The following is a 26095-nucleotide window of genomic DNA, read 5'->3' as shown; positions in this document are numbered from 1 at the left end:
CAGATCGATTTAAGAAAATCACTCAAGTCGACCCAACCCGACCTGTGAACACCCGTAGTTTGGGTTGGTCGGGCCACTATTAACTAGGCCTAAATTGACAAGTGTGGTCAAACCATTGTTAATAGGGCCTGAATTGATAGAATGAATGACAAGTTGGTCGGGCCTGAGTTGTTTGGACTTAGAAAACGGCGTAGACTGATTGACTAGACTGAATATAACTAATGTAAACATGGATATGGATTGGGATCCGGTTTGAATTGTCCAAACCCAACGCAATGTCTCCTTCCTCACTCATTTTTTAGCTACAGTGGTCATTCGTGATCACAATAACAAAACAAACTGGTATTTTAAACAAAAAAGCACATTTTTTTACAATGTTTTAGCTCCTAAAGATACCCAAAGGTTATGTTGGCCAATATTTTCATGAAAAGAATCCCAAAATATCAAGTTGTTTTGTTCAGCTATAGTGGTTGTTTTTCTTAGTAACTTGGCTGCCAAATATTGCCCAAATAATTCCCTATTTTCATGGCTTGAATCATGTCTTAAACCTTGCTTAGAGTATCTTCGCTGACATTTTTTTTCTCCAGCAACTTCCCTCTTTTTGCTCTCTCCTTGCGGTTGGTAAACAACAAGAACTGATTGAATAGATTATAGAAATTTAGGTGCAGGTGTTGTGGGTAAATATGGATTCTAAAAGTGAGGCACGCATAGGGCTTTAGGACATGATTCATGAGTTAATCGTCAAGAGATCAGTGCTGAATTAGTCGCCTACATCGGTACATCGGTGGATGGTGTTGGTGTAGTTGGCGAAGTGGTGACATCAACTTTAGCAGTCCAACAGCAGCATTAGAGACAATTGACAGTTCTAAGTTCTAACAACGATTTATGTCAAACTTGGGAGATCACATCAGTCCTACATGCACATCTATGGTAACGTCTCCCGTACTTGTCACTACTACTGGTAGATGTTCCCAATACACGGTTCCGATGTATTGTGCAGAGTTTAACATAAAACTTTTAGCTACTATTAGGATCATTCGACATCCAATAAAGCAAACTTGGCAGCTGGCATGAAATAAGAGCACCAGTGGGTTACATCCAGTGCAGCAAACTTGGCAATTGGCATGAAATAGGAGCGCCATTATTTTACTACTATGGAACATGTGTACCAAAAATCTCCTCCAAAAACTTTACTATTTATTAGAAATATATTTCCTTCTCTCTCTCTCCTCACTTTTTTCATTTCCCCTCTTTCTCTCTTTGGGAGAGAAAATTGCAGTTACGGCTACGGAAAATAAGGTGAAGACTAGTTAGGACTCATATGACACATGGACTTTATTTATAAGCAAAGTTGAAGATGAAGCTCTATGACATTTTTAATTAAATAGTGTCCATCTAGGTTCAATTAAAGTATTATTTTTGGGGGTTCTGCTTGGTTTATCCAATCACAATATAAGTTCCGCTTTAATGAGAGTGACAATTTCCTATTCTCTAGATAATTTTGTATTTTTTTTTATATCTTAATGCTAATTTTATTTATTTGTTATTATTTTTATACTATTATTAGGTAAATTTATAAAAAAATTATCCTCTTATAATAATTTTATAAACCACCTTTGTGTTTTGACCCTAGCAAAAGCCTCCCCTATAGTTTTGAGAAAAAAAGTGCAAATACCTCATTTCCCTTGGCTTTTCGGCAACAAAGGCATTGAAGTTATCAAAATACTATTATCCTTCTTAGTGCATTATCATACATAATTAGAGTTTCAACTTTATCTTCCACTAGTTTATTTTACTAGACAACATTCAAAGAATAATTCTCCTTACTCTTCTTGGACAAAGGTAAAAAGGTTGATGTGAAGTAAAATTCATGCATTACATCCAAATTTTTTTATTTGGAATGCTGACAAAAGGAAGGTATTTGCACATTTTCTTCAAAACAATAGTGAAGGTTTTTGTTGAGGTAAAAAAAGTGGGGAGTTTCATAAGTTTTTTAGAGAACCCAATGAGTTTTTTTATTTTTTTTACAATTTTCCTTATTTTTAATTGAATTTAAATTGATTTTAAAATAACAAACTATATTTAAAATTAATTCTTTAAATTAGTAAAAATTGAATTCATTTAAGTATATTAAGTTTTTGTTAAATTTAAATTCCTTAGGAAATTTAATTAACTATATAAATTTTTATTTTTCACTAGAACTTAAGTTGGTTCTAAATTGAATTTAATTATAAAACTAATAATTGTTTGATAATTCCATCTTAGTTTTTAATTTATCTTATTCCTTTCATTAATTAAATTCTTTTTATTATATTAATAAAAATATTTGTATCAATAAAATTAATTATTTGTTTTATTTAAGGAACTTACTAATATTTTTATTATGGTTAATTAATTTTTATTTTTTTTCAAATGGAATATAAATGGATTATAATTTTAAATGGAAGTAGATTATTTAGTGCAATTATATATCATGGAATATCCCAATTTCAATATAATTAATCTTTAATAGTAATTATAGTTCCATGCAAATATATCTAAATATATATATATATATATATATATAAATATAGTTAAATTGAAATGGATATATAAATAAAGTTAACGTATTTTGTGCAATTTAATAGAGTAACTGAGATGAGAGAGAAGTAGTGGCATGAGTTATGGATGGAGAGAGTTAATGGCATAATTAATGAACAGATATTATTAAAAGAGTTAATGGGAGAGAGAGAGAAAAGATAAGTTTCTTTTGAGTAGAAATGGTTGTTTATTGCAACACTCTTGCAGGTTTAGGATATTCTTCATAGTCTTACTCAGGTCCTTGTGTGTCCAAGATACGGGTACCTGATATTTTCCAAATCCAGCTTTAGTTGTTCAATGATGTGGACTGACGAATCCAGAAAAATGAGGAACCATCAGAAACATCTGCATACGCAGAAGTGGAACTTGAAGAAAGATACCCATTTATTTTGGAGCTGGACGATAAATCTAGCCACTTGGATATTAAATCTTCACTCTCAATTATAAATGCCTCCTTTGATGATTCCAAAATAAGCATCACAGTATTCACCAATGTACTACTCAATTTGTACAATAACACAACGAAAATTGCGAAAAGCGTTGTGTTGCTCAAAACACCCAAGCAATTCAGAAATATCAGTTGTAGATGAAAGATTTAATTCATTAGCACATTTCCAGTGAGCTGGGCAAGTAACCTAACAATTGAAATTTTACCAGATGATGATGGACCAACCAAAATGCACAACCATTGATTTGATTTTGTACACAATGTAAAACAAGTTTCAAGCTATTACAAATTCCAAGCAATATGAACATGTGAAATTATAGATGGTTTCACTCCAGGCAATATGAACATTTTGTACTCATGGATAAGGATTTATAGATGGGTTCACTCCAAATAAACCTACAAATATGAACATGTGAAATTAGGTTACCAATAATGTCCAACACATGTATTAAACTGAACCCTTAAAACATATGGTAGTAATAAAAAATAGAGTGGAGAGATTATTTTGCCTTTGTCGAGAAGTATTGAAAGTAGAGTCGCAGAAAAGGGGGAGAAGAAAAGGACATGAGGTGGATGGGGTTGAAGGGGCAAAGGAAACAAGGGATGTGGAAGAGCTATTGGGGAGTATAGGAGGAAAAGGGGATAGAGGTTCAGTAGAGGAGAATGGAGGGGAGAAAGAGTTAGGGGTTAAAGGAGTGGGGAAGCAAAAGTGAAGGAGGCAAGATTAGAGGTGAGGTTAGAACATATAAAAGGAAAAATATAGAACATTTCCCTTGCAGTCCGTTTGGTTCGTGCAATATGGATGAGAAAATAAGAATATTCGCCGAATATTTCTATTTTCTCATGTTTGTTTTGAGAGATATGATGCGATGAGATGGGATTAGTATTCTCAAAATAAGAGACGCGGGTCTCACTAAATAGGTGTGACCCTAGTGAGACACAAAAGTTGCAAGACGAGTGAGAAAATTTTGTCGAGGGTGAACTGTTCTCATCTCCCACCTCTACAACGGTCCGAACTCCAACCACTTTATCTTTCATCTCTAGCGAGGTTTACGACCTCCGGTAAATACTCACATCCCCTTTCAGGCTTTCATGCTATTTGGTGTTTTATTCTACGAAAAACATCCTTCTCTTCCTCCATCAACTTTGATCTTAGATCTCAGACGACAAGGAGATAGGATATTGTCTTTGTCTTCTCTAGAGAAGGTAACCTTGTCTTCGTCTTCTCAGACGGCAAGGAGACAGAATTCCATTTCGCACATCATCCATGTTTTATTTTTGCATTTTTTTTATCAAGAACGTTTTTCCTTCCATGTGTTTTAGGTGCTTAGCAGACAAGGAACACAAGTTCGTCTCTGGAAATTGGAGTTCTCATCCTCATCTTCTACAAAGGTCTGTTTTCATCCTCCTCATCTTCCCATATCTTCTCCATTTGCTAACCCTTTGTAATTGGGTTGATCCTAACCTGATCCACTTTCTGGTCGGATCATATTATCTGATGTGAAGATCTGAACAGAGGTGAACTAAATTCAATCAAATAGGATCAAATCGGATCATGATCTGATCCATTTGCACCCCTAGTTATGCTACTGCACCATGTAGCTCCATGGCTTACATAACCCTCCTCTCTTGGAAAATTTCCCCTTGAAAATCAGTAAAAAGTTTAAAATCTAATCTAGTTTGGTCCACATGAAGTTATAAGAAATAGCTAGGTGTAGGTTCTTGAAAATTGGTGACCCTTGTCAAATCTAACAACAATGGAATGTGAATGGTTTTAAGGAGAAAATTGGGTTTTAAAAAGTTACAACAATCACGTGCCAATGGAATGTGACAATATTGATACAATTAGTCAATTGTTAGAATGTAAAGGCATTTTAAAGGATTTGGCAAACGGTTGGGTGTATAACATATAAGTCCATTTCCTAAAACTTAGTTATAAATTAAGTCCATTTGGTGGAACCGAAGCCTGTGTTCTTTAGACACGATGATGGCTAAATATCAGTTTTTTTAAACATGAAAATTGAGTAATTAACAGTGGTAAATATCTTAGTTGGTAATGTTTGGATTAGTTCTTTTCAGACTCAGACCTGATACAAAACCAAAATCCTTGTTGGGTCATGGGTCAAATCTTTTGAGAATTATATTCATGTGTTAAGGGAAAATCTAGGTATGTGACTTCTGCCTAGGAGTTAATCTAGGCTAAAGTATGGGCCTATTTGTTTCCTCTTAACTCTTACTTCTTAAGAGGAACCCCAGTCCCCTCTTGTTACTTGTTAGTTATCTGTGCGATCCCATTTCCATGTTTGTAAACAAATTGACTATTGAGTGCAAATTCTGGTTTATTTTAGTTTTGAGTTTCAACATGGGTTAGTTTGTTTGCAGTATGGATCAAGAAAAACAAAAGATGAAGCAAAGTAAAGAAAGACAGAGGTAGACCAGATTGCAGTCAAATGAAACTACAATGAGAACAATTGGAGTTCCAAGAAAATGCAATATCAACATCCACCAATATTTTAACAATTTGCTGGAGTTCATCAGTCTCACAGTCAAATCAATAATTGATACATCTTAAACTCGCCAAACCAAATGCATAATCTTTATAGTTAGTAGTTAGTACTTTTGTTCATTCACAAATGTCAACTGAGAATAAGCATGACCACTCAATGAATTTATACTAATCATGCTCTTTGTTTCAACTTTCAAACACACAAACACACTAATGAAATGCAAATTGGAAAGAACTGAAGAAGAAGCTATGAAGACATGTCATCCTAGCAACAACTTACCCGAGAAAATATAAGGGAAGAATAATGGTAGACTTCTCATTGTATATACACACAAAAAGCTTATGATGTTATGTACAACAAGGCAGTGCAAAACTGCAAATATAATTTTTGAAATGTGGGATGAGACTTGATCACTTGACGGTGTAAGGCCCGTGGCCTTTGAAAAGGCACTTTCTTTCTATTTCTTCTTTTTAGTTATTCTTGATATAATGTTATGCCCCCAAAAAATAGGAAAATCATGAGGAATACAATCAATACAACGATTATCTTAATCACCAACCACCGGTTGGATGAGATACTGTTGAGGTTGAGTTCTCATCAATCCATGTTCTCATTTGCCAGTGTGTCATCCATGTTCTCATCAATCCTGTCAGGTTGAGTTCAAACAGAAGGAAGGTTAGATATCATTAACATATCCTTGACCACAGATTATGAATCACAGATTCCATTCTATATTTTAATGCAAGAAAAATAAAATAACCATCAAATCACCGTCATTAACATATCCAACTGCTAATTTTGTATAGGATTTCTTAAGAATTAGAATGGATATTGAATGGTCAGACATTCAAACTACCTGCATATTTATGTGAAAGAATAGACAGTAATTTCTGCCCACAGACTAGAGATTGCTCAATCTGGCCATGAATATATTTGCTAAGCATATAAACAAATCATTATGGGGCCATGGTTTAGTTGAATTGCTGGCAAAACAGAGGGTGACGAGTTCTATGTTTTGGGGAATGCAACAAGGGGGATTTGTACTTAACAATGAATTTGAAGGTTAGTTGAGGCTGGCCATCCTTTCAGTCTTTGTTTACTTTACTCAATGTAATAAAATTATTCTTCGTTGCTGAGTTTCTATACTTTAAGTTTACACTTATGAAAATCATGGACAATTATCACGGAAATACAATTGCTAGTTGCTATGGAACCTAGTGAGCTACCCTAGGATAATTTTTACTTAAAAAAAATCACCTAGGCAACTGCAGATCAAGATACCAGAACAGAATTAATAAGCAATATTTCAGATTTGGGTGGGGGTTGTTAAATGATCCATAATACAATCTAGGCAGTTCAACAATTTGAGATGTTTGTAGCAGTCTAGCAGAAGTGCACACATATTGAATCGGACCAACTTCAGAGATTGGATGGGCTAATAATAAGCCAAACCAATGATTGCCAACCTGTAACCACATAACTATATACATATTATTGGGTTCATTTGTCTGGTGGGAAAGAGCTCTACTGCAACTTAAAGGAAACCAGGAAATGCATAGGTTGATTATAATATATGCAGTCTTGGGTCCAGAGTCTAGACCCATGTAAGAAATTGATTAGGGAAGGAATCAGCTTGTATTGAAATGACTTATGTAAATGAAAGATTGAAGTTTATGTAAGAAATTAATTAGCTAATTAATTATTGATATTAATCCTTATATATTCTTTTTTGTTGAATTTCGCAGATTGAAGTTTATGACTCAAAACAAAGGTCTTGAGTATAATGCACGCGTATACAAGCAAATGTTCAGACGACAATGAAGAAATTTTGTTAATTCTTTTTTTATTTTTTGTATTGAAATGACTTGAGTAAATGTGAATATTGAACAAATACTACTATGGATATTTTTTGTAAATGTGTAAAGGTTTTCTTTGTAAAGATCACTTTTACCATACAGATATAGGTGAAAGTAATCTTTCTTTAAAGTTGCAAAGGCATTCAAATGAAATAATGAAACTTTAGCGACGGTTTACTTAAACCGATGCTAAAAGTACCATTATCAACAGTTCATTATAAGTCGTTATAATAGACTATACATTTAGCCATGAACACACCCGTTGCTATATCAAGTTGCAGCAACATTTCGTATTAAAGCCGTAGCAATAAATGTTACAATTAGCAACAGTATAAACCGTGGCTATATATACTTTTAGCCATGGTGTACAATATCCATTGCTATAAGTTTTAGCCACGCCAATATCCACCACGGACAAAAAACCGTTGCTATAATTTTTAGCAACGGTTTTTTAGTATTTTTTGCAACGGTTTGGTCCGTTGCTAAAACTGATTTTTCTTATAATGAAAACAGTCAAAATAAAAAGGAAATAAATAAAATAGTAATAAAAGATGACCAATAAGATGCATTATTGGATAAAAAAAAGATGCATTATGTACATCACCATTCTTACCATTTCAATGGAGAAAAAAATAGTGAGCAGCGAGCAGCTCAATGGTGTCGGCAACAGAGTGGAGGAGGATGAAGCATCAACGATGGAGCCGATAACTATATTAAGCGGAACAGCAACTGAGAGAACCAATAGCCGATGACTAGATTAAGTGGAACAACAACTAAGAGGACCAATGTCGCACAACAAGATTATGGAGTGGAAGAGGAGAAACACAATGTGATTTTTGGAGAAGTAGAATGGAGGAGGAGAAATGCAGAGCTGAGGGGTGAGAGGAGAAAAACGGAATGGAGGAGAAGAAATGCAGAACCGAGAGGTGAGAGGAGAAACGTAGAGCCAAGATCTGGGGAAAAAAAGTTGAAGAGATTCTTATCTTGTGGGGGCAATTTTGAGATTTTACTTTTTATTTATTTACCCTCCACTCGGAAACCAATTTACCCAAGTGTCGCAAGGATATCATTTACTCAGGGAACTGATACCCAGGAAAATAAAACTTTGTGTGGGTTCCACATAAATTTAAAATTTGAACACAGGTAAATTGGTCAATGGGATTCACAGTCCCATTGACCAAACTTTCCCCCCTCCACTTTACAAAAAACGAACATGGCTTTAGAAATACTGTCACATGCAAATGCACGTACATGTTTACTAGTTAATAAAAAAACCGAAAACAATGAAAATTAGAGAGAGAGAGACATAGAGAGAGCTAATAAGTAAGAACAAGGTGGTTACGTTTGGGATCATGGTTCAAAGTATTGATGTGTATATTTTTTCAAACCAATAGGATGGTATATTTTTTCAAACCCATGGATATAAAAAAAAAACAACTTGTGACCAATCAACAGTATCATAAACATGTTGACCAATAGGATGGTATTTATCAAAATTAAGGGGTGATTGGTCAAAGCTTTTCTGGTACATGTCTTTCCAGCATCATAAATCTTCCCTAATTTAAACATTAGAATTCCTTACTAATGCATTTATTTTTGAAATACTTAACAAAAATAAGAAAAAGCAAATGAGTACCAATACTATTTGAAAACTTGCAATATGCATATTTTGCATACCACAAATAAATTCACATATTACATGTATCAATGCTTTGAACCAAGATTTCCACACACACACACACATATATATATATAGAAAACCTATCAATTTATCAAATAAATTGATACTTTAAAACTTGCTTTGGACCACGATTGAGATAGATAGGAAATGGCTAGTCAGAAGAGTACTAGCAATAGTTGGGGATTTGCCAAATTGTTCCTCTAAATTAAAAATATCCGATTTGAAGAATTTACAGTGCATTGGACCACGTGCTTTCAGACTAGGTGCATTCAAATTTCAACAAATTGCCCACCTGAGCCCGCCCAAATTGCATTTGCACCCCTAGATATATAATATATTAATATATAATTATACAATTCCAAATGGATGACAACTGCTCTAATTATCCTTTATAGGCATGGAATGCGCCGTTCCAATGTTTTTAATTTTATAATATTACTAATAGGGAATGGCCAAGTCATAAGCTATGCATTAGTATAAGACTTATTGGAATAATAAAGTATATTTATTTACTTTAATGCATTAACTGAAAAGCACAAAATGATTCATAAGAGATCTCTATTAGGAAAAGTGTTTTCTAATATATATGCAAATAATAAGGAGATTCCCATGCACTCTTACTTTTAGTTTGTCTTACTGCCGTACAAAAAAGACTAAATTTTCTGACTAGCACCATTTCATAATTTCCACAAGAAAAATAAGCATAATTATCTGCATTCTGCAATTCTGAATAATTCTGTTCGTATTATTACATCCTGTCCACTAAGCTGGCCACTGTTTATTCAAAATTTGCCATAATATCAAACAGTAACAAGTTTTATTTTATCATACAAAGGTCCAAATATATAAACGTGTCTTGAACACTAACAAATAACCATGCCCACCAAGTACAATCAGAATTTTTTAATAGTAATAAAAACTGAAAATAAAAACAAATCTCAAACAAGAAGATCAACCCACCGATTTTCTTTCAGGTTCCAAGACACTGTTTAATCTTTCAAGCACACTATCATCAGCCAAAGATATCTTATCCACAAGAAGTAGATCCCCATCCTTCATTGTTCGTACAGCAAGAGGTCCATCCTGCCACATAAATATGGTCTGCCACTTCTGGGATAGCTCAACTAGGTCTAGTTTAACTTGCTCAAGGCTATCAAGATCCTGCTCAGTGACGTCAGAGTGTGAAACCACACCTTGTCTATAACTATCTATAATTCTTGTCAGCCAATCAAGAGTTGAAGAAGCTTGGACAATGTCTGTAGATATCATCTGCATTGAGAGAAATGCATAAGCATACATAAAGCATCAAGCAAGTAAAAGAACCTCATTCAAGGAAATATTGACATGGACAGGATAATACATGCATTGTCGCCAGGAGAGTGGAGAAAAGCCTTTGACAGTATCAGTTTTTCAACCAAATATTTGAACTCTCCTGTTAATCTTGACCTACCTCGTACAGGATAAAACCCCTGAACTTTTTATGATGGTTAACTTGTAGATTATCATATTCTAACAGCAATAAGCAATCAGAAGTTTCAAAACAGAAACCACTAAAATGCAATCCCTCATTAAAGAAAATCTGTAAAAGAAAGAAACAAACCCCAAGAAAATCAGATGTCTCCGCGTACTGATGGCAATTCAAAATATGCAATTTTAACTTTAAAATAATGCTAAGTAACTGGCAAGCAGTTGTCTTCCCACCACCAGTCTCACCAACAAGAAGGACAGGCTCATGCAACTTGAAGCAACACTCAACAAGAAAATATAACCTCCACATGAAGTAGGTTCAGCTTACAAGTTCACAAAATCATACTTTCCAAGACTCTGACACTTCTGATCATTCACTGAAGTTTAAAACAGAAAGACTATCAGCTGGTTCCTGAATTATAAAAGGTTAAACAGTTAGCGAAGTTTATACACAAATATAAAATTCCCATCAGCTTCATAAAAGGAAAAAAAATGACCAAAAAAGGAATTCAAGTAGCACATTGACTTCCAGATAATTAACAAAGATTCATATTTTCTATGATGATTCACACTACTTGTTCATGAAATGTATCCAATTACCACCTAGGAATCATTTCTATCTCAATTATTCCTGACTCCTAAAGAGAGAGGACAAATGAAACCACAGAAGAAAAAACCTCTGAACTGATGATATCCCTATAACCAATCATCTAAACTCCAACAGAAGCAGTCAACATTCAACTGAACAAACATGTCCGAAGCTACATGAACAAACTGTACTTCCTTGGATTAAGATAACAAGATCAGAACTGCCAAGTTACAGGATTATGAACGACATACTTTCCTACTCCATGCTCAAATAAACAATCAAAAAACAAAAATCCATCTAAAAACACAAAAATAAAGTATAACTGCACAACAGGCAATTCCACTTTCTGTTGTCAAGACAATAATGAGCACAAGAGAGGGAGGGAGGGAACAAACCTGCCGGTACAAGTTGTCTGTGGCAGGTTTTACCCCAAGATGTCTCTCCAAGATCTCCTGGACAACTTTATTCTCATTTTCATCTCGCAACCCTTCAGACAAAAGAAAATAACCATCTTTGGCCAGATCTTAATATGAGTTACCAAAGGTATGAAAACAATCAGCCCATTGAAACAGATCCCTTGGAGTTATGAAACCATGCTTTCCAGCAAAAACTTTGCTACTCTGGCGATGCAACTGCAAGTTCTTCATAATTTCAACCATTTTTTCGCATAACCTTCAGGAATTTTGCACCTCCTCTCTAGTATTGTGCTCAATTCATCTTCAGGAATCTCATCAACATGTATTTCAACAAAATGGTTGCGAAATGCTCAAGAAAGCATCTTACGCCCACCATAAAATGTTGGTGGGTTTTGGGTGGCAAAAAGCATAAAATCTGGATGAGCAATCACTGTTTCCTGCAGTTCAGGAACAAAAAGCTCTCTGTTGTCATCTAATAACCGGTTTAATGCTTCCAGAACATCCAAAGGTGCAAGGTTAAGCTCATCTAGAACAATCCAGTATCCATTTCGAACAGCCTCAACCAATACACCTTTCTTGAAACACAAGCTTCCCATGAGCATCAGTAATAATTAGAGCCCAAGTATTCTTGCAGATCAGTATGCTCATGGTTATTTATATGAACAAATTCATGACCAGTTATTGCAGCAAGATACTGAACAAGGCTTGTCTTTCCACTAGAAGTTGGACCCTGTAAAAGAACGGGATTTTTTTAATGAAAATAGCACGTGCAAAGTTCCTTAAATGCTCTTTGACACTTTTTGTCAGGACATAATTCTCCAAGAAAGCATTATCACTCAATTTCCCCTTATCCAAGAAGTAAACAATCAAAGGGAACATTTGGAGGCATATTTCCACCTTACAAATATGATGGTATCATACTGTTCATAAACTTGAAACAAGGACTATCCAGTGCACAGTATAGAGACCTTAAACTGAACTGGGGCTTCTGATTAGCCTCTCTTCAGGTTCCTTCTTGGCTTCTTTGTAAAAACACACAATTTTATTTACCAATTCTCTATTGGGACTGCTGTAATCCATAAATTGTTTCACAAATGGAGTCAAATATTCTTCATCTAACACATCATTAACAAAATACTATGTAAACCTGCTTCTCAACGAATATGGCAAGTTCCTCTTTCCAGCTTCAGTAGCAGGATTCATAAAAGCAAATATACGAAAATCAGGATGTCAACGAATATAATCAACATCTCCCCTTTCAGCTAAACAAATTAAACTATCGTCTCCTTCCAAAACCCCTGTAATTCTCTGTAGCATCTCAGGAGGAGCCAAATTTATTTCGTCAAGTAATACCCAATTACCATTTTTAATTGCTGTCACAAATGCTCTTTCCACAAACAAAAAGACCATAGCTGAAGAGCCAATCTCTCTACGTGCTGTCTCAAGTTTCATGGAAAAACGCTCCCAAGCTTGGATGAGTTCTTCACTCAGGTCGCTTTCACTTTGTACCAGATAGAGATCTACCAACCTCACAAACTTGCTTCCTGGAAAAACCAAGGCCTTTCTGACATCCATTTAAAACCATTTTCCAGTTCCTATCAGACACATGTTTTCTCAGACAAACAAGAAAATCCCCATTGTCCTGCATACAAGCATAGAAGAGTACTGTCATATTTTGCCTCTTTATCAACAAGAAAAGAAGCTATAAAGAAAAAAAAATGCAATCAAGGTTATTATCATCCAATCATAGTGGAGGAATGGCGAAACAGGATTCATGTTGACCAATCCCATATAGTTGGCGTAAGGCTTGGATCATGATGATCATCATCCAATCATAGTGGAGGAAAGTTGCAATTATCAAACAAATTATCCAAAAAAAAAGTTGCAATTATCAAATACCAAGTCCATGATGGAAAAAATCGGGACACATATGATATCACCAGTCACAACAAGATAATGTTTATAGCTAACCAACTGATAAAAGATTGTAATAACAACAATAAGAAGACAAAACTACAATTTCAGGATAGATGATCCCTAGTACAGTTGGCTCCTACCTTCCACATTATAGCAAATTGAAGTACAGGGACAAGCAGAAATTCAGAAAAGGAGATTGAGTTTGGGGATGGGAATAGATAAGCAAATTATAAACAGGTATTCATATAAATCTTGGATCTGTAGGCTTAAAGCCACCCAATAAGTCTGAAATGTCACTTTGTTGGCTTAAGTTCTGCAAGATAAGCAAATTAGCATTCAATTTCTAGTCCACATGATAAGAGTCCCGTACACAAAAGAACCATCATAATGACAAACTGCCTAGACTGAATACCAAGACTGTAAGTGATTAACCAAGCCTCACTGCAAGATTCTGTACAAGAGTTGTTTTTCCAGTAACAGTTTCACCAACCAAAAGAACTGGCTCATTGCACTTAACAGAACATGCTATCCTCTCAAGAACATGTAGTGAACTACAGATATCCACAAAAGGTTTCTTTTAGTGATGTAACTGCAGAAAACACATCAAGGAAAGTCAACCAATGTCAGAAAGTAAGCAACAAATAATATAAAACAGAGTAAGTGCTTACATGTAATGCAGCCTTCAGTGCATTTGTGGGTAACCCTTCCAACTCATAAATCTGATTGCAAATCCTGCAGGAAAAAAAAAATTCAGATTTTTGTACTTGATGCTCATAGCACAAACGTATCAGACACAATGATTAGAAAAGACAGACACCTGAACTATGGGCTTATTAAGAGGATATAATGTTTCTGCTTCTGACATCGGTACTCCCCACATCTTTGCTATTTGTCTCATTATTAACAGTCGACTTTCAGAAGAAATTGAAGAAGATGCAAAAATAAATACAAACCCACAGTTTATTAAGTAACCAGTAGAAACAAGTAGATAGTCATCCATCACATTATCACAAGAAGGAATAAAAAGTGGAAATCAAATACAACCTCTTGACAAATGCTTTTACTTTCATAAGCTGATAAGCTAAGCCCCATAAAGTTAAAACCTTGACCTGTGATTCTTTTGCACCATTTCAGCAGATCCCTGTAAATATATAACAAAACATGAAAAATAATGACATCTGTTGGGGTCTTATTATGCACAGAGTTGCTAGAGAGGCACTATCTACCCTAAAGAGAACCTGCTTAAAACCAACACATCCTCCAGGCTGGTAAGATGGAGAAGAATTGACCTTTCCAAATGTCTCTGACACAACAGAAATCAATTTTGTAAGGATTATATTAGTCTTGAAAGCACCGGCATATAAGAACAGCAGAGAATACCTATAAGTTTCTCAGCAATAGTCTCCAAATTTGGATACCATGCATTCACTATATCAAACAGATCTTCACGGTTTGACAGTCCAATCATCACTCTTATCAAAAGGACACCAAAGGAGATATTGCCTGTTACTAAAAAGTACTGTTTGGTCAATAAACAAAAAACTAATGTACTAAGTGTTAACTAGCAACCATTGCTTTAATCTATCATCATAAGTTGAGCAAACTACAAACATTCAGACCCAAATAAAAGAATTGTAACAAACATGGACTTAAAATATTTGACTCTCATTTCTAAGGATAGTGGCTCTGTGTTATCATAGAAGTTAAAACAACAGACTTAATAGTTCCAGATAGTCTTGCATTTTTCAAAAATGTATATACTACCAAATATTTTAAAAAGTAGGTTTATTGTCAAATTACAGGCTAAAAGTATAGCTGTCAATTGTAATCAGGTGTTATCAGGTCAGACCCAATAGTCCCAATTAATAATTACATAGGTTCTGGGTTTGTTACCACAGACACATATGGAGCCTGGTTTCAAACTGGTTCTGCACATTTATAATACTAAGTCAGGTCAAGCCTGACCAAAACCAAACCCAACCCCATTGACAGAGCACAAAGTCATATCCATTTGTCCAGGCAAAGGACACTAATAAGACTGCTAGTGGAGAATTTTCTAATTCCACAGCACTTATGTTGCTTTCACAAAATAGAAAACTGGAATAAAGCTACTCAGAGTAATGAAACTGATTAAGTGTTTTGTGTTTACTGTAAGAAACCAAAATAGGTTATAGTTGTTAAAATCCTGTCTCTAACAAATGTTTTGTTACCAGGGATTTGTCCTTTTTGAGTCTCGCCTTTCTATGCTACTTCCATCTTTCTTCAGGAGGAGATTTTACACTAAGAGAGCGGAGTGCTTATTTATACCTATTCTAGTACCTATGTCCAACAACTCACTTTCTACTAGTTTGCTTCCTACTTACGGCTCTGACTCTAGCTCTAATATGCAGCGAAAAGATTTGCAGGTGCACGGTTGTCACCAGAAAGTAGTCCCCAAAATTGATCTATGACAACCATCAAATACCTTGATCCAAAGTGACTCAGGTGCTTCCCTTGCTGCTCCAACACCTCCTTCTAATCATGTTATTCCTTTTGATATCTACTTACCTGTGTTTGGTCCGACAGAAAATAGGAGAGAAATAAAAAGTTTAAATTTCCTTAAGAAATTTCCCGTGGAACATTATTGTGAAGTATAAAGCTAATGAATCCATAGAGAGATACAAAGCAAGGTTGATTGCGAAGGGGTATAAATAGACCTATGAGATTTACTATCAAGACATGCTCACACTAGTGACATAAATAAACTCAATCCATATTCTGCTTCCTCTAGCTTCTTCTTATTATTTTTCCTCTAGCAACTACATGTCAAAAATGCATTATTGAATGGAGCTATCCCAAAAGTCCCAAAACAGGCCTATGTATAGTTACCTCCAGGAGTTGAACTAGTTGAACAAGGATTACAAGAAAAAAGTGTGCATGCTAAAGAAGTCAATATATGGGCTGAAGCAATTGTTGGTAAAGAAGGGTGATGACTCCTAAACAATCATGATTAGAACAATGACGGAATTTTGGTTACATGGAAACATCCTACTAAGATAGACAACTTAAGGGAAGCCCTGGCTTCTAAATTTGAAATTAAGGATCTAGGCATAGTTGTCAAGAGTCAAGACATCACATTGCCTATCCTGAACACCTTGATTTTCTTTCTTGAGTATATAAATTTTTACCAAAAACAATAAGGACAAAATACAACGCTGGATGAAGAAATATCATTGAGGCAAGAAGAACCCAAAGAGAACCCAACTTAAGCACCCTCACCACTCACTACCCTGCCACCTACCAAAAAGTAAGATGTAGAAGTATAAGCATCACCCAACAAAACCCCCTCCCACCTTTATCCTTGTGTCCAACTGATCAGTCACACGACTCACACCACCTTGCACATTCAAACACCTCTTAACACCACTGACCACCCCCCAATAAGACTTCACAACCCTCCATTAATAACCAAATCCCTTTTTAAACCTCTCCAAATCCAAACCTGTATTACTTTTTTTCTTCTTTCTCCCTTTCTCTTATAGCTCCAAGAAAGTTGTCCTTGAAGAGTCTTCACCTCCTACAAAGTACAAACACAGTCTCCTACTCATGTCTACTGCTTTCACAATTACCCTATTGAACAACGAGTGCGGTTTTGAAAGGTCCTTACCTTGAAGTACAGGTCTGAAGGGAGAAGAAAAAGGGATACCAACCTTGCTGCAGCACAATCGCTCTCATCGTTCGTGTTCTTGAAGGGGCTGTCAATGCTTCAGGTCTAATCAACTGGCCCGAATAGACCCAACCATTTATAAAGGATCTGGTTCCATGATTATGTTTGTTAGAGTGCCGAATAAGGGTAGTTTAGTCAACTTGTCCTTGTTAAGTTGTATGCTTATGTGGCAGTTATATAAGAGACACTCTGCCCCACACTTAAGTAAGGGCAGTTTAGTCTTTGTACAAGTAATTAGAGACTAATTACTATTAAGGGGTCGACTGATAGGGTTAACCCATCAGATTCGACAGTCCCTTCATTTTCCTTCTTCTTCTTCTTCTTCTTCTTCTTCTTCTTCTTCCTCTTGCTGGTTCGGGTTACTGTAGCAGCAGTCGAAACATGGTATCAGAGCAAGGTTCCTGACCTACTTCAGTTCATGAACATCTCAGCAGTGTTCGTGACCTCTCTTTCTTTGTTTCTGGGTTGTCAATGGAGAAAACTGGTTCGTCCTAGGTCTGAAACATCTCAGCTCGTCTCTCTCTGCTGCGCATAACCTTCTTCATTAAGAAAATGACTTCAGCAGTGAATGGTTGGTTGAAATTCTCAAAAGAAGGTCGGTTACTTCTTCTCCTTGTGCTGCTGGTATTTCTGGGTAGAAAACCTTCAAGAACCTGCGAGTACTGATCAGAACCTAGAGAACTAGGTTTATTGTTGCCCTAGTTCTTGGAGAAAATCCCAAGAACAGACTGTGTTTACAGTAGCTGAATGGTGTAAGGGCTGCTGTAAGTGGCCGAATTGTGCAAAGTGTAATGCAGTGACCTAGCTGAGTTCTTTGTGGTTATGTAGTGCCCTCTTAAAGGTGTTAAACAGGTCTGTACCGGGTGTAACAGATATGACTATGTGGTGGTGCTTGTGATGCACAATCTTTGTTGAGTGGTTGTAAGAGGGTTTGCATGTGATTAGTAAGTGTTGAATTGATGTTTATGTGGTTCGTGGTGTTGTGAAATCAGTAGTGGTGTGAACAAGAACAAGGCTTGTGTACCTATTATTGTGCTTAGGGACTTCTATAGGTTCTGGAGCATCAAACTCCTAATAACAACACTCAGTTGGTAGCTGGGAATTTAGGTTAGAAGCAACAGTGAAAGAGTATCATGGCAGCAATGGGAGATGGGTATAATGATCAGAAACCAAGTGTGGTAGTTCCCTCTGACTATCTAAGTGTACAGATGACCTCAATTAAACTGAATGGTGAGAACTATGTTCCATGGGCCAAATCAGTGGAAGTTTTCCTCAAGGCAAAGAGGAAAGTGAAGCATGTAAAAGAAGATAAACCACCGGCTGACTCTCCAGGGTTTGATGATTGGGAACAAAAGGATGCTCAAATCATGATCTGGCTATGGAATAGTATGGAACCAAAAATTAGTGCCAACTTCATGTTCCTAGATACAGCTAAGGATATATGGGAACATGCTAAGAAGCTATAATCTGGACAAGATAATACTACAAGGGTATATCAACTTTATCAGGAATACTTTAATTTGCAACAAGGAAACAAAACCTTAGAAGAGTACTATGCCTGCATGAAGAAATCGCAAAAATGAACTCAATGTCTACCATCCCCTCACTCCAGATGTTAAAGTTCAGCAACAACAAAGGGAACAACAAGATGTTACAAGATTTTTAGTGGGGTTGAAATCGGAGTATGAACCAGTTAGAGCCCAAATATTAGGGAGCTTGATGAGAAATAGTCAGTCACTTATCTGAAGGAATTAAAAGCAAATGGAAGTCCATTGAGCAAGGAATGTGTCCTATATACTTACATTGTTATCGGAAACCAGAAACAATAGTATGGTGCAATAGTCAGAAAGCCCTCCCCAAAAGTAGCAACGCCTCGAGCAATCCAAAACTACACATATAAACAGAGCAAATTAGTAAGCCATACACCCAAAAGAGGACACAGAATGAAGTGGAGAGTTGAGAAGCTTACACCGAAGATTGGACCAGCTTCCTTATAGTAAAGCTGTGAGATCTTGCACAGCTTGCCTGCAAATCGAGCATTCTTCGTGCCTGCCCAGAGGAACCAAGGATATTACTCCAGAACCAGCAAACTAATATTTCAAAAGTGTTAAAATATAGGAATGCTGACATTCTACAACAATCACATACCTGTGCCGCTTCCGAATCCGTATCACTTCCGAGTCTCCTTTTCGCGCCCACGCCATTCGCCAGTCAAGAATATCTAATCAGAAATAGGTGGAGAAGAAAAGGTTTAAGAGTGTATATAGAAGAAATGGGTTGGAGTGGCTCATTCTGGACTCGAGCGTATGCAAGGCCGTGGCTGGTAGCTACAACAATTCGAATGCTTGAATCAGCTCAGCGGACGAAATTTCCTGAAAGCGGCAAAGCCTGAATATGCCAGCCAAGAGGAGTATTAAAAAATTAAGAAATATTGCATGCACAACTACCGGAACAGAGCAATTAGTAACCCTCACACCCACAAGAAACATCCAGTCACTTATCCTACGGAATTAAAGAATAAAAGAAGTCAGTTAAGCAAGGAATGTTTCGTATACTTACATTGATATCGAAAACCAGAATCAATGGTAAGGCGCAGAAGTCGGCAAGCCCATCCCCAAAATTTGCAATGCCCCGAGCAATCTAAAATTGTGCATACAACCCAAGCAAATTAGGAACCAAAACAACCACAAGAGAACACCGAATGAACTGGAGATTTGAGAAATTTACATCGAAGAGTTGAGCGGTTTCTTATAGTATTGCCGCGAGAGGTGGCGAATCTTGCCCGCAAGTCGAGCATTCTTCGTGCCTGCAACCATAAGAACCAAGGATATTATTGTCACCTCCACAAACGGCAAACATTTTCTTCTATAAATTTTAAAATTTAGGGATGCACACATTCGACAACAACCACATACCTATGCCGCTTCCGAATTCGTATCACAATCGAGTTTCCTTTCCGCGCACACGCCATTCACCTGTCGAGAAATTCTAATCAGAAACAGGTGGAGATATAAAAAGTCTAAGAGAAAATAAAGAAAAAATGGGTTAAAGTTGCTCATTTTGGACTCCAGCGTAAGAGAGGCTTTGGTTGATCACTGCTACAATTCGAACGCTTGAATCAGCTCCGCCGATAAAATCTCCTAAAAGTGGCAATGCATAAAGGTGTCAGTCATGAGGATTATTAATAAATTAAGAAAAGTTACAAGCAAAAACAACGGCAATTGAGCAATTAGTAACCCACACACCCACAACAACATCCAGTCATTTATCCTACGGAATTAAAAGGAAACGGAACTGAATAAAGCACGGGATGTTTCCTATACTTTCATTGATATTGAAAACCGGGGACAATGGTAAAGCGTAGGAGCCGGCAAGCCGATCGCCAAAAGTAGCAAAGCCTCGATCAATCTAAAACTACGCATATAAACAAAGAAAAAGAGTAACCCACACACACAAACGAGAACACCAGATGAAGTTGAGAATTGAGAAGCTTACACCAAAGAGTTGATCGGCTTCGTTATAGTATTGACGCGAGAGGTTGCGCATCTTGCCCGCAAGTCGAGCATTCTTCGTGCCTACACCCATAAGAACCAAGGATATTATGGTCACCTCCACAACTGGCAAGCCATATATTCCAAAAATGTTCAAATTTAGGGATGCGGACATTCTACAACAAACGCATACCCGTGCTGTTTTCGAATCTGTTTCACTTCCGAGCCATCTTTCCGCGCTCACGCCATTCACCTGCCAAAAATATCTAGTTATAAATAGGTGGAGAAGAAAAAGTTTACGAGTGTATAGAAAAGAAATGGGTTAAAGTGGCTCATTCTGGACTCCAGCGTATGCGAGGCTGTGGTGGTTCATTGCTACAATTCGAACGCTTGAATCGGCTCCGCAGATGCAATCTCCTGGAAGTGGCAATGCATGAACATGTCGGTGATGAGGATTATTAACAAATTCAGAAAAGTTACAAGCACAACAATGGTAATAGAGCAATTAGTAACCCACACACCCACAAAAAACATCCATCAAGTTATCCTACGGAGTTTAAAGAAAACGGAACTGAATTAAGCAGGGGATGTTTCCTATACTTACATTGATATCGAAAACCGGGAACAATGATAAGACACAGGAGTTAGTAAGCCGATCGCCAAAAAGTAGCAACGCCTCAAGAAATCAAAAACTACGGATATAACCAATCAAATTTAGTAACCCATACATCCAAACAAGAACACCAAATGAAGCTGAGAATTAAGAAGCTTACACCGAGGAGTTGATTGGCTTCCTTATAGTTTTTCCGCGAGAGGTTGTGTATCTTGCCCGTGAGTTGGGCATTCTTCGTGCTTGCACCCATAAGACGCAAGGATATTATAGCCACTGCCACGACCGACAAACCTTGTCTTCCAAAAATGATATAATTTAGGTATACAGACATTGTACGAAAAACACATACCTGTGCAGCTTCCGCATCCGTATCACTTCCGAGTCTCCTTTGCACTCATGCCCTTCACCTGTCATGAATATCTAATCAGAAACAGGTGGACAAGGAATAGTTTAGAAGTGAATATAGAAAAAATGGTTAGAGTGTTTTATTTTGGACTCCAGCGTATGCAAGGCCTCGGCGGACTACTGCTCCAATTCGTACGCTTAAATCAGCTCCAAAGACGCAATCTCATGGGAGTGGCAATGCCTGTAGAAGCCAAGGGGAGTATTAGAAAATTGAAAAAATTACAAGCACAAAAACGGCAATAAAGCAACATAAGCCCTTATAAAAAGTTTAAACAGATACAAGCGATGTTGTCTTACATTATCGCAGCCATTCTGATACGGCAGTTGACAACGCGAACCCATTAGAACATTCCTGCAAGGACAAGGCAGAAATTGCATTAGCAGAATCTATTAATTCGTGCGAATCCAAAATCAACTTCGCAGGACAACATCATATGCTTCAATAACAAAGGTACGAACAACGAGTGCGGTATTGAAAGGTCCTTACCTCGAAGTACAGGTCCGAAGGGAGAAGAAAAAGGGATACCAACCTTGCTGCAGCATAATCGCTCTCATCGTTCGTGTTCTTGAAGGGGTTGTCAACACTTCGGGTCCACCCGACTAGCCCGAGTAGACCCAACCATTTATAAAGGATCCGGTTCCATGATTATGTTGAAATAAATAAATGGGTCGGTTCCGGATCTCGCCCCTCCTGAATCGATTCATGCCCAAAACCGATTATTTTGTTAGCCTTATATGTTATTTCCTTCCTTTTCCTTATAATTTTTCTCTTATCATAGGTTTAAAGTGTCAAATCTGATAGATAGATAAATACAAGTGTTTAACGTTTTAACATATAAGTAACTTAGTATTTTTCTATCAATTTTATTAACGATATTTAAATAAGAAAAGTGGTCTTTTTTAGCTTAAATGGTTCGGTTTTAAACCTATGTTATTGTTTCAACCTAAATTTTAAGTTAAAATGGACGGTTTTGGGTCTAAGATTTTGTCCCAATTAATGATCTGTTCGGGAGTGCTTCTACCTAGACCGGACCTGGATCCCACCCGTTGACAACCCTCTTGAATGGTGGCCAATTTTCGATCGAGCCCCCACTCAAAGCTTGATGAGAAATAGTCAGTCACTTATCTGAAGGAATTAAAAGAAAATGGAAGTCCATTGAGCAAGTGATGTGTCTTATATACTTACATTGTTATCGGAAACCGAAAACAATAGTATGGCGCAATAGTCGGAAATCCCTCCCAAAAAGTAACGCCTCGAGCAATCCAAAACTACACATATAACCAGAGCAAATTAGTAAGTCATACACCCAAAAGAGCTTGCACAGCTTGCCTTCAAATCGAGCATTCTCCATTCCTGCCCAGAGGAACTAAGGATATTACTCCACAACTGGCAAAGTTATATTCCAAAAGTGTTAAAACATAGGAATACGGACATTCTACAACAATCACATACCTGTCCCGCTTTCGAATCCATATCACTTTTGAGTCTCCTTTCCATGCCCACGCCATTCACCTGTCAAAAATATCTAATCAGAAATAGGTGGAGAAGAAAAGGTTTAAGAGTGTATATAGATGAAAACGGTTAATGTGGCTCATTCTGGCCTCCAGCGCATGCGAGGCCGTGGCTGGTTGCTGCAACAATTCGAATGCTTGAATCAGCTCTGTAGACGCAATTTCCTGAAAGCGGCAATGCCTAAATAAGACAGCCAAGAGGAGTATTAAAAAATTAAGAAATTTTATATGCACAACTACCAGAACAAAGCAATTAGTAACCCTCACACCCACAAGAAACATCCAGTCACTTATCCTACGGAGTTAAAGGATAAAAGAAGTCAATTAAGCACGGCATGTTTCCTATACTTTCATTGATATCAAAAACCGGGAACAAAGGTAAGGCACAGGAGCCGGCAAGCCGATCGCCAAAAGTAGCAAAGCCTAGAGCAAACTAAAACAACGCATATATCCAAAGCAAAATAGTAACCCACACACCCAAACGAGAACACCGGATGAAGTTGAGAATTGAGAAGCTTACACCGAAGAGTTGATCGGCTTTGTTATAGTATTGCCGTGAGAGGTTGCGCATCTTGCCCGCAAGTCGAGCATTCTTCGTGTCTGCACCCATAAGAACCAAGGATATAATTGTCACCTCCGCAACAGGCAAACATTTTATTCTGAAAATTTTAAAATTTAGGGATGCACACATTCGACTACAATCACATACCTGTGCCGCTTCCGAATCAGTATCACTTTCGAGTCTCCTTTCCGCACACACGCCATTCACCTGTCAAGAAATTCTAATCAGAAACAGGTGGACAAATAAAATGTCTAAGAGAGAATAAAGAAGAAATGGGTTAAAGTAGATCATTATTGAATCCAGTGCAAGAGAGGCATTGGCTGATCACTGCTACAATTCGAACGCTTGAATCATCTCCGCCGATGCAATCTCCTGAAAGTGGCAATGCGTGAAGGTGTCAGTCATGAGGATTATTAATAAATTAAGAAAAGTTACAAGCAAAACAACAGCAACTGAGCAGTTAGTAACCCACACACCCACAACAACATCCAGTCATTTATCCTACGGAATTAAAAGGAAACGGAACTGAAGAAAGCACGGGATGTTTCCTATACTTTCATTGATATCGAAAACCGGGAACAAAGGTAAGGCGCAGGATCCGGCAAGCCGGTCGCCAAAAGTAGCAAAGCCTCGAGCAATCTAAAACTACGCATATAACCAAAGCAAAATAGTAACACACACAGACAAACGAGAACACCGGACGAAGTTAAGAATTGAGAAACTTACATCGAAGTGTTGATCGGCTTCGTTAGAGTATTGCTACCAGAGGTTGCGCATCTTGCCCGCAAGTCGAGCATTCTTCGTGCCTGCACCCAAAAGAACCAAGGATATTATGGTCACCTCCACAACTGGCAAGTCATATATACCAAAAATGTTCAAATTTAGGGATGCGGACATTTTACAATGGACGCATACCCGTGCCACTTCCAAATCCGTTTCACTTCCGAGCCTTCTTTCTGCGCCCACGCCATTCACCTGCCAAAAATATCTAATTAGAAATAGGTGGAGAAGAAAATATTTTCGAGTGTATACAGAAGAAATGGGTTAGAGTGGCTCATTCTAGACTCCGGCGTACGCGATGCCGTGGCTGTTCATTGTTACAATTTGAACGATACAAGCACAAAAACGACAATAAAGCAACATAAGCCCATATAAAAGTTTAAACAGATACAAGCGATGTTGACTTACACTATCGCAGCCATTCTGATACGGCAGTTGACAATGCGAACCCATTAGAACGTTCCTACAATGACACGGCAGAAATTGCATTAGCAGAATCTATTAATTCGTGCGAATCCAAAATCAACGTCGTAGGACAACATCATATGCTTCAATAACAAAGGTACGAACAACGAGTGCGGTATTGAAAGGTCCTTACCTCGAAGTACAGGTCCGAAGGGAGAAGAAAAAGGGATACCAACCCTGCTGCAGCACAATCGCTCTCATCGTTCGTGTTCTTGAAGGGGCTGTCAACGCTTCGGGTCCACCCGACTGGCCCGAGTAGACCCAACCATTTATAAAGGATCCGGTTCCATGATTATGTTGAAATAAATGATTGGGTCGGTTTCGGTTCTCGCCCCTCCCGAATCGATTCATTCCCAAAACCGATTATTTTGTTAGCCTCATATGTTATTTCCTTCCTTTTCTTATAATTTTTCTCTTATCATAAGTTTAAGGTGTCGAATCTGATAGATAGATAAATAAAGGTGTTTAACGTTTTAACATATAAGTAACTTACTATTTTTCTATCAATTTTATTAACGATATATGATTAAAGTTTAAATTTTAGTTCCCGATTTAAATAAGAAAAGTGGTCTTTTTAGCTTAAATAGTTTTGTTTCAAACCTATGTTATTGTTTCAACGTGTATTTTAGGTTAAAATGGACGGTTTTGGGTCTAAGATTTTGTCCCAATTAATGATCTGTTCGGGAGTGCTTCTACCTAGAACGTACTCGGATCCCACCCGTTGACAGCCCTATCTTGAATGGCAGCCAATTTCCGGTCGAGCCACCACTCAAAGCTTGATGACAAATAGTCAGTCACTTATCTGAAGGAATTAAAAGAAAATGGAAGTCCATTGAGCAAGGGATGTGTCTTGTATACTTACATTGTTATCGGAAACCGGAAACAATAGTATGGAGCGATAGTCGGAAAGCCCTCCCCAAAAGTAGCAACGCCTCGAGCAATCCAAACCAACAAATATAACCGGAGCAAATTAGTAAGCCATACACCCAAAAGAGGACACAGAATGAAGCGGAGAGTTGAGAAGCTTACACCGAAGATTGCACCAGCTTCCTTATAGTAAAGCCGTGAGAGCTTCCACAGCTTGCCTGCAAATCGAGCAT

The 26095-nt window shown here is 37.2% G+C and overlaps 1 protein-coding gene and 2 long non-coding RNA genes across 19 annotated transcripts; all 3 read right to left on the bottom strand.

Moving 5' to 3' along the window:
- Positions 1-9757: 9757 nt before the first annotated feature.
- Positions 9758-12366, bottom strand: LOC148873127 (uncharacterized). 2 transcript variants are annotated; one of them, XR_016097428.1, is made up of 3 exons: positions 11524-12366; positions 10433-10951; positions 9758-10341 (listed from the first exon to the last, which is right to left on the bottom strand). It is a non-coding gene; the product is annotated as an uncharacterized LOC148873127 (long non-coding RNA). The 2 variants fall into 2 exon arrangements; XR_016097434.1 differs by having other exon boundaries at positions 10433-10916.
- Positions 12367-12385: 19 nt separating this feature from the next.
- Positions 12386-21683, bottom strand: LOC148873126 (uncharacterized). Of its 13 annotated transcripts, none has more exons than XR_016097357.1 (18): positions 21621-21683; positions 21432-21544; positions 21263-21350; positions 20852-21075; positions 20663-20742; positions 20083-20307; positions 19895-19973; positions 19727-19807; positions 19316-19555; positions 19137-19216; positions 18970-19055; positions 14842-14970; positions 14688-14764; positions 14506-14602; positions 14279-14372; positions 14130-14193; positions 13874-14050; positions 12386-13186 (listed from the first exon to the last, which is right to left on the bottom strand). It is a non-coding gene; the product is annotated as an uncharacterized LOC148873126 (long non-coding RNA). The 13 variants fall into 13 exon arrangements; XR_016097369.1 differs by having other exon boundaries at positions 21432-21510; positions 21621-21674; XR_016097393.1 differs by having other exon boundaries at positions 20083-20142; positions 20234-20307; positions 21432-21668.
- A 39-nt stretch (positions 21684-21722) lies between these two features.
- Positions 21723-25044, bottom strand: LOC148873125 (uncharacterized). Of its 4 annotated transcripts, XM_088966192.1 has the most exons (11): positions 24939-25044; positions 24666-24725; positions 24477-24556; positions 23898-24122; positions 23709-23788; positions 23279-23369; positions 23130-23189; positions 22863-22945; positions 22164-22775; positions 21974-22028; positions 21723-21857 (listed from the first exon to the last, which is right to left on the bottom strand). In XM_088966192.1, exons 5-9 carry the CDS (start codon positions 23777-23779, stop codon positions 22628-22630), a joined length of 453 nt encoding a protein of 150 aa, XP_088822318.1. In that variant the 5' UTR covers positions 23780-23788; positions 23898-24122; positions 24477-24556; positions 24666-24725; positions 24939-25044; the 3' UTR covers positions 21723-21857; positions 21974-22028; positions 22164-22627. The 4 variants fall into 4 exon arrangements, with proteins under 4 accessions (XP_088822318.1, XP_088822317.1, XP_088822319.1 ...); XM_088966191.1 differs by having other exon boundaries at positions 21974-22775; XM_088966193.1 differs by having other exon boundaries at positions 21974-22775; positions 23279-23353.
- Positions 25045-26095: the final 1051 nt, after the last annotated feature.

This window comes from Nelumbo lutea, chromosome 1 (assembly GCF_056320005.1).
Source record: "Nelumbo lutea isolate HS-2025 chromosome 1, American lotus-T2T, whole genome shotgun sequence".
NCBI classification, from domain to species: Eukaryota; Viridiplantae; Streptophyta; class Magnoliopsida; order Proteales; family Nelumbonaceae; genus Nelumbo; species Nelumbo lutea.
This window is presented reverse-complemented; position numbering and strand designations above follow the sequence as displayed.

What these genes read in the sequence shown, in the direction of transcription:
- LOC148873125 (XM_088966191.1), bottom strand. Translation starts at nt 23,779, where the DNA reads ATGCTCGACTTGCGGGCAAGATGCGCAACCTCTCACGGCAATACTATA. An exon ending in TGGATTCGAAAGCGGGACAG is followed by an intron (nt 22,946 to 23,129) that starts GTATGTGATTGT and finishes TTATATGTGTAG; the next exon opens with TTTTGGATTGCTCGAGGCGT. An exon ending in TTTCGGTTTCCGATAACAAT is followed by an intron (nt 22,776 to 22,862) that starts GTAAGTATATAA and finishes TTTCTCATCAAG; the next exon opens with CTTTGAGTGGGGGCTCGATC.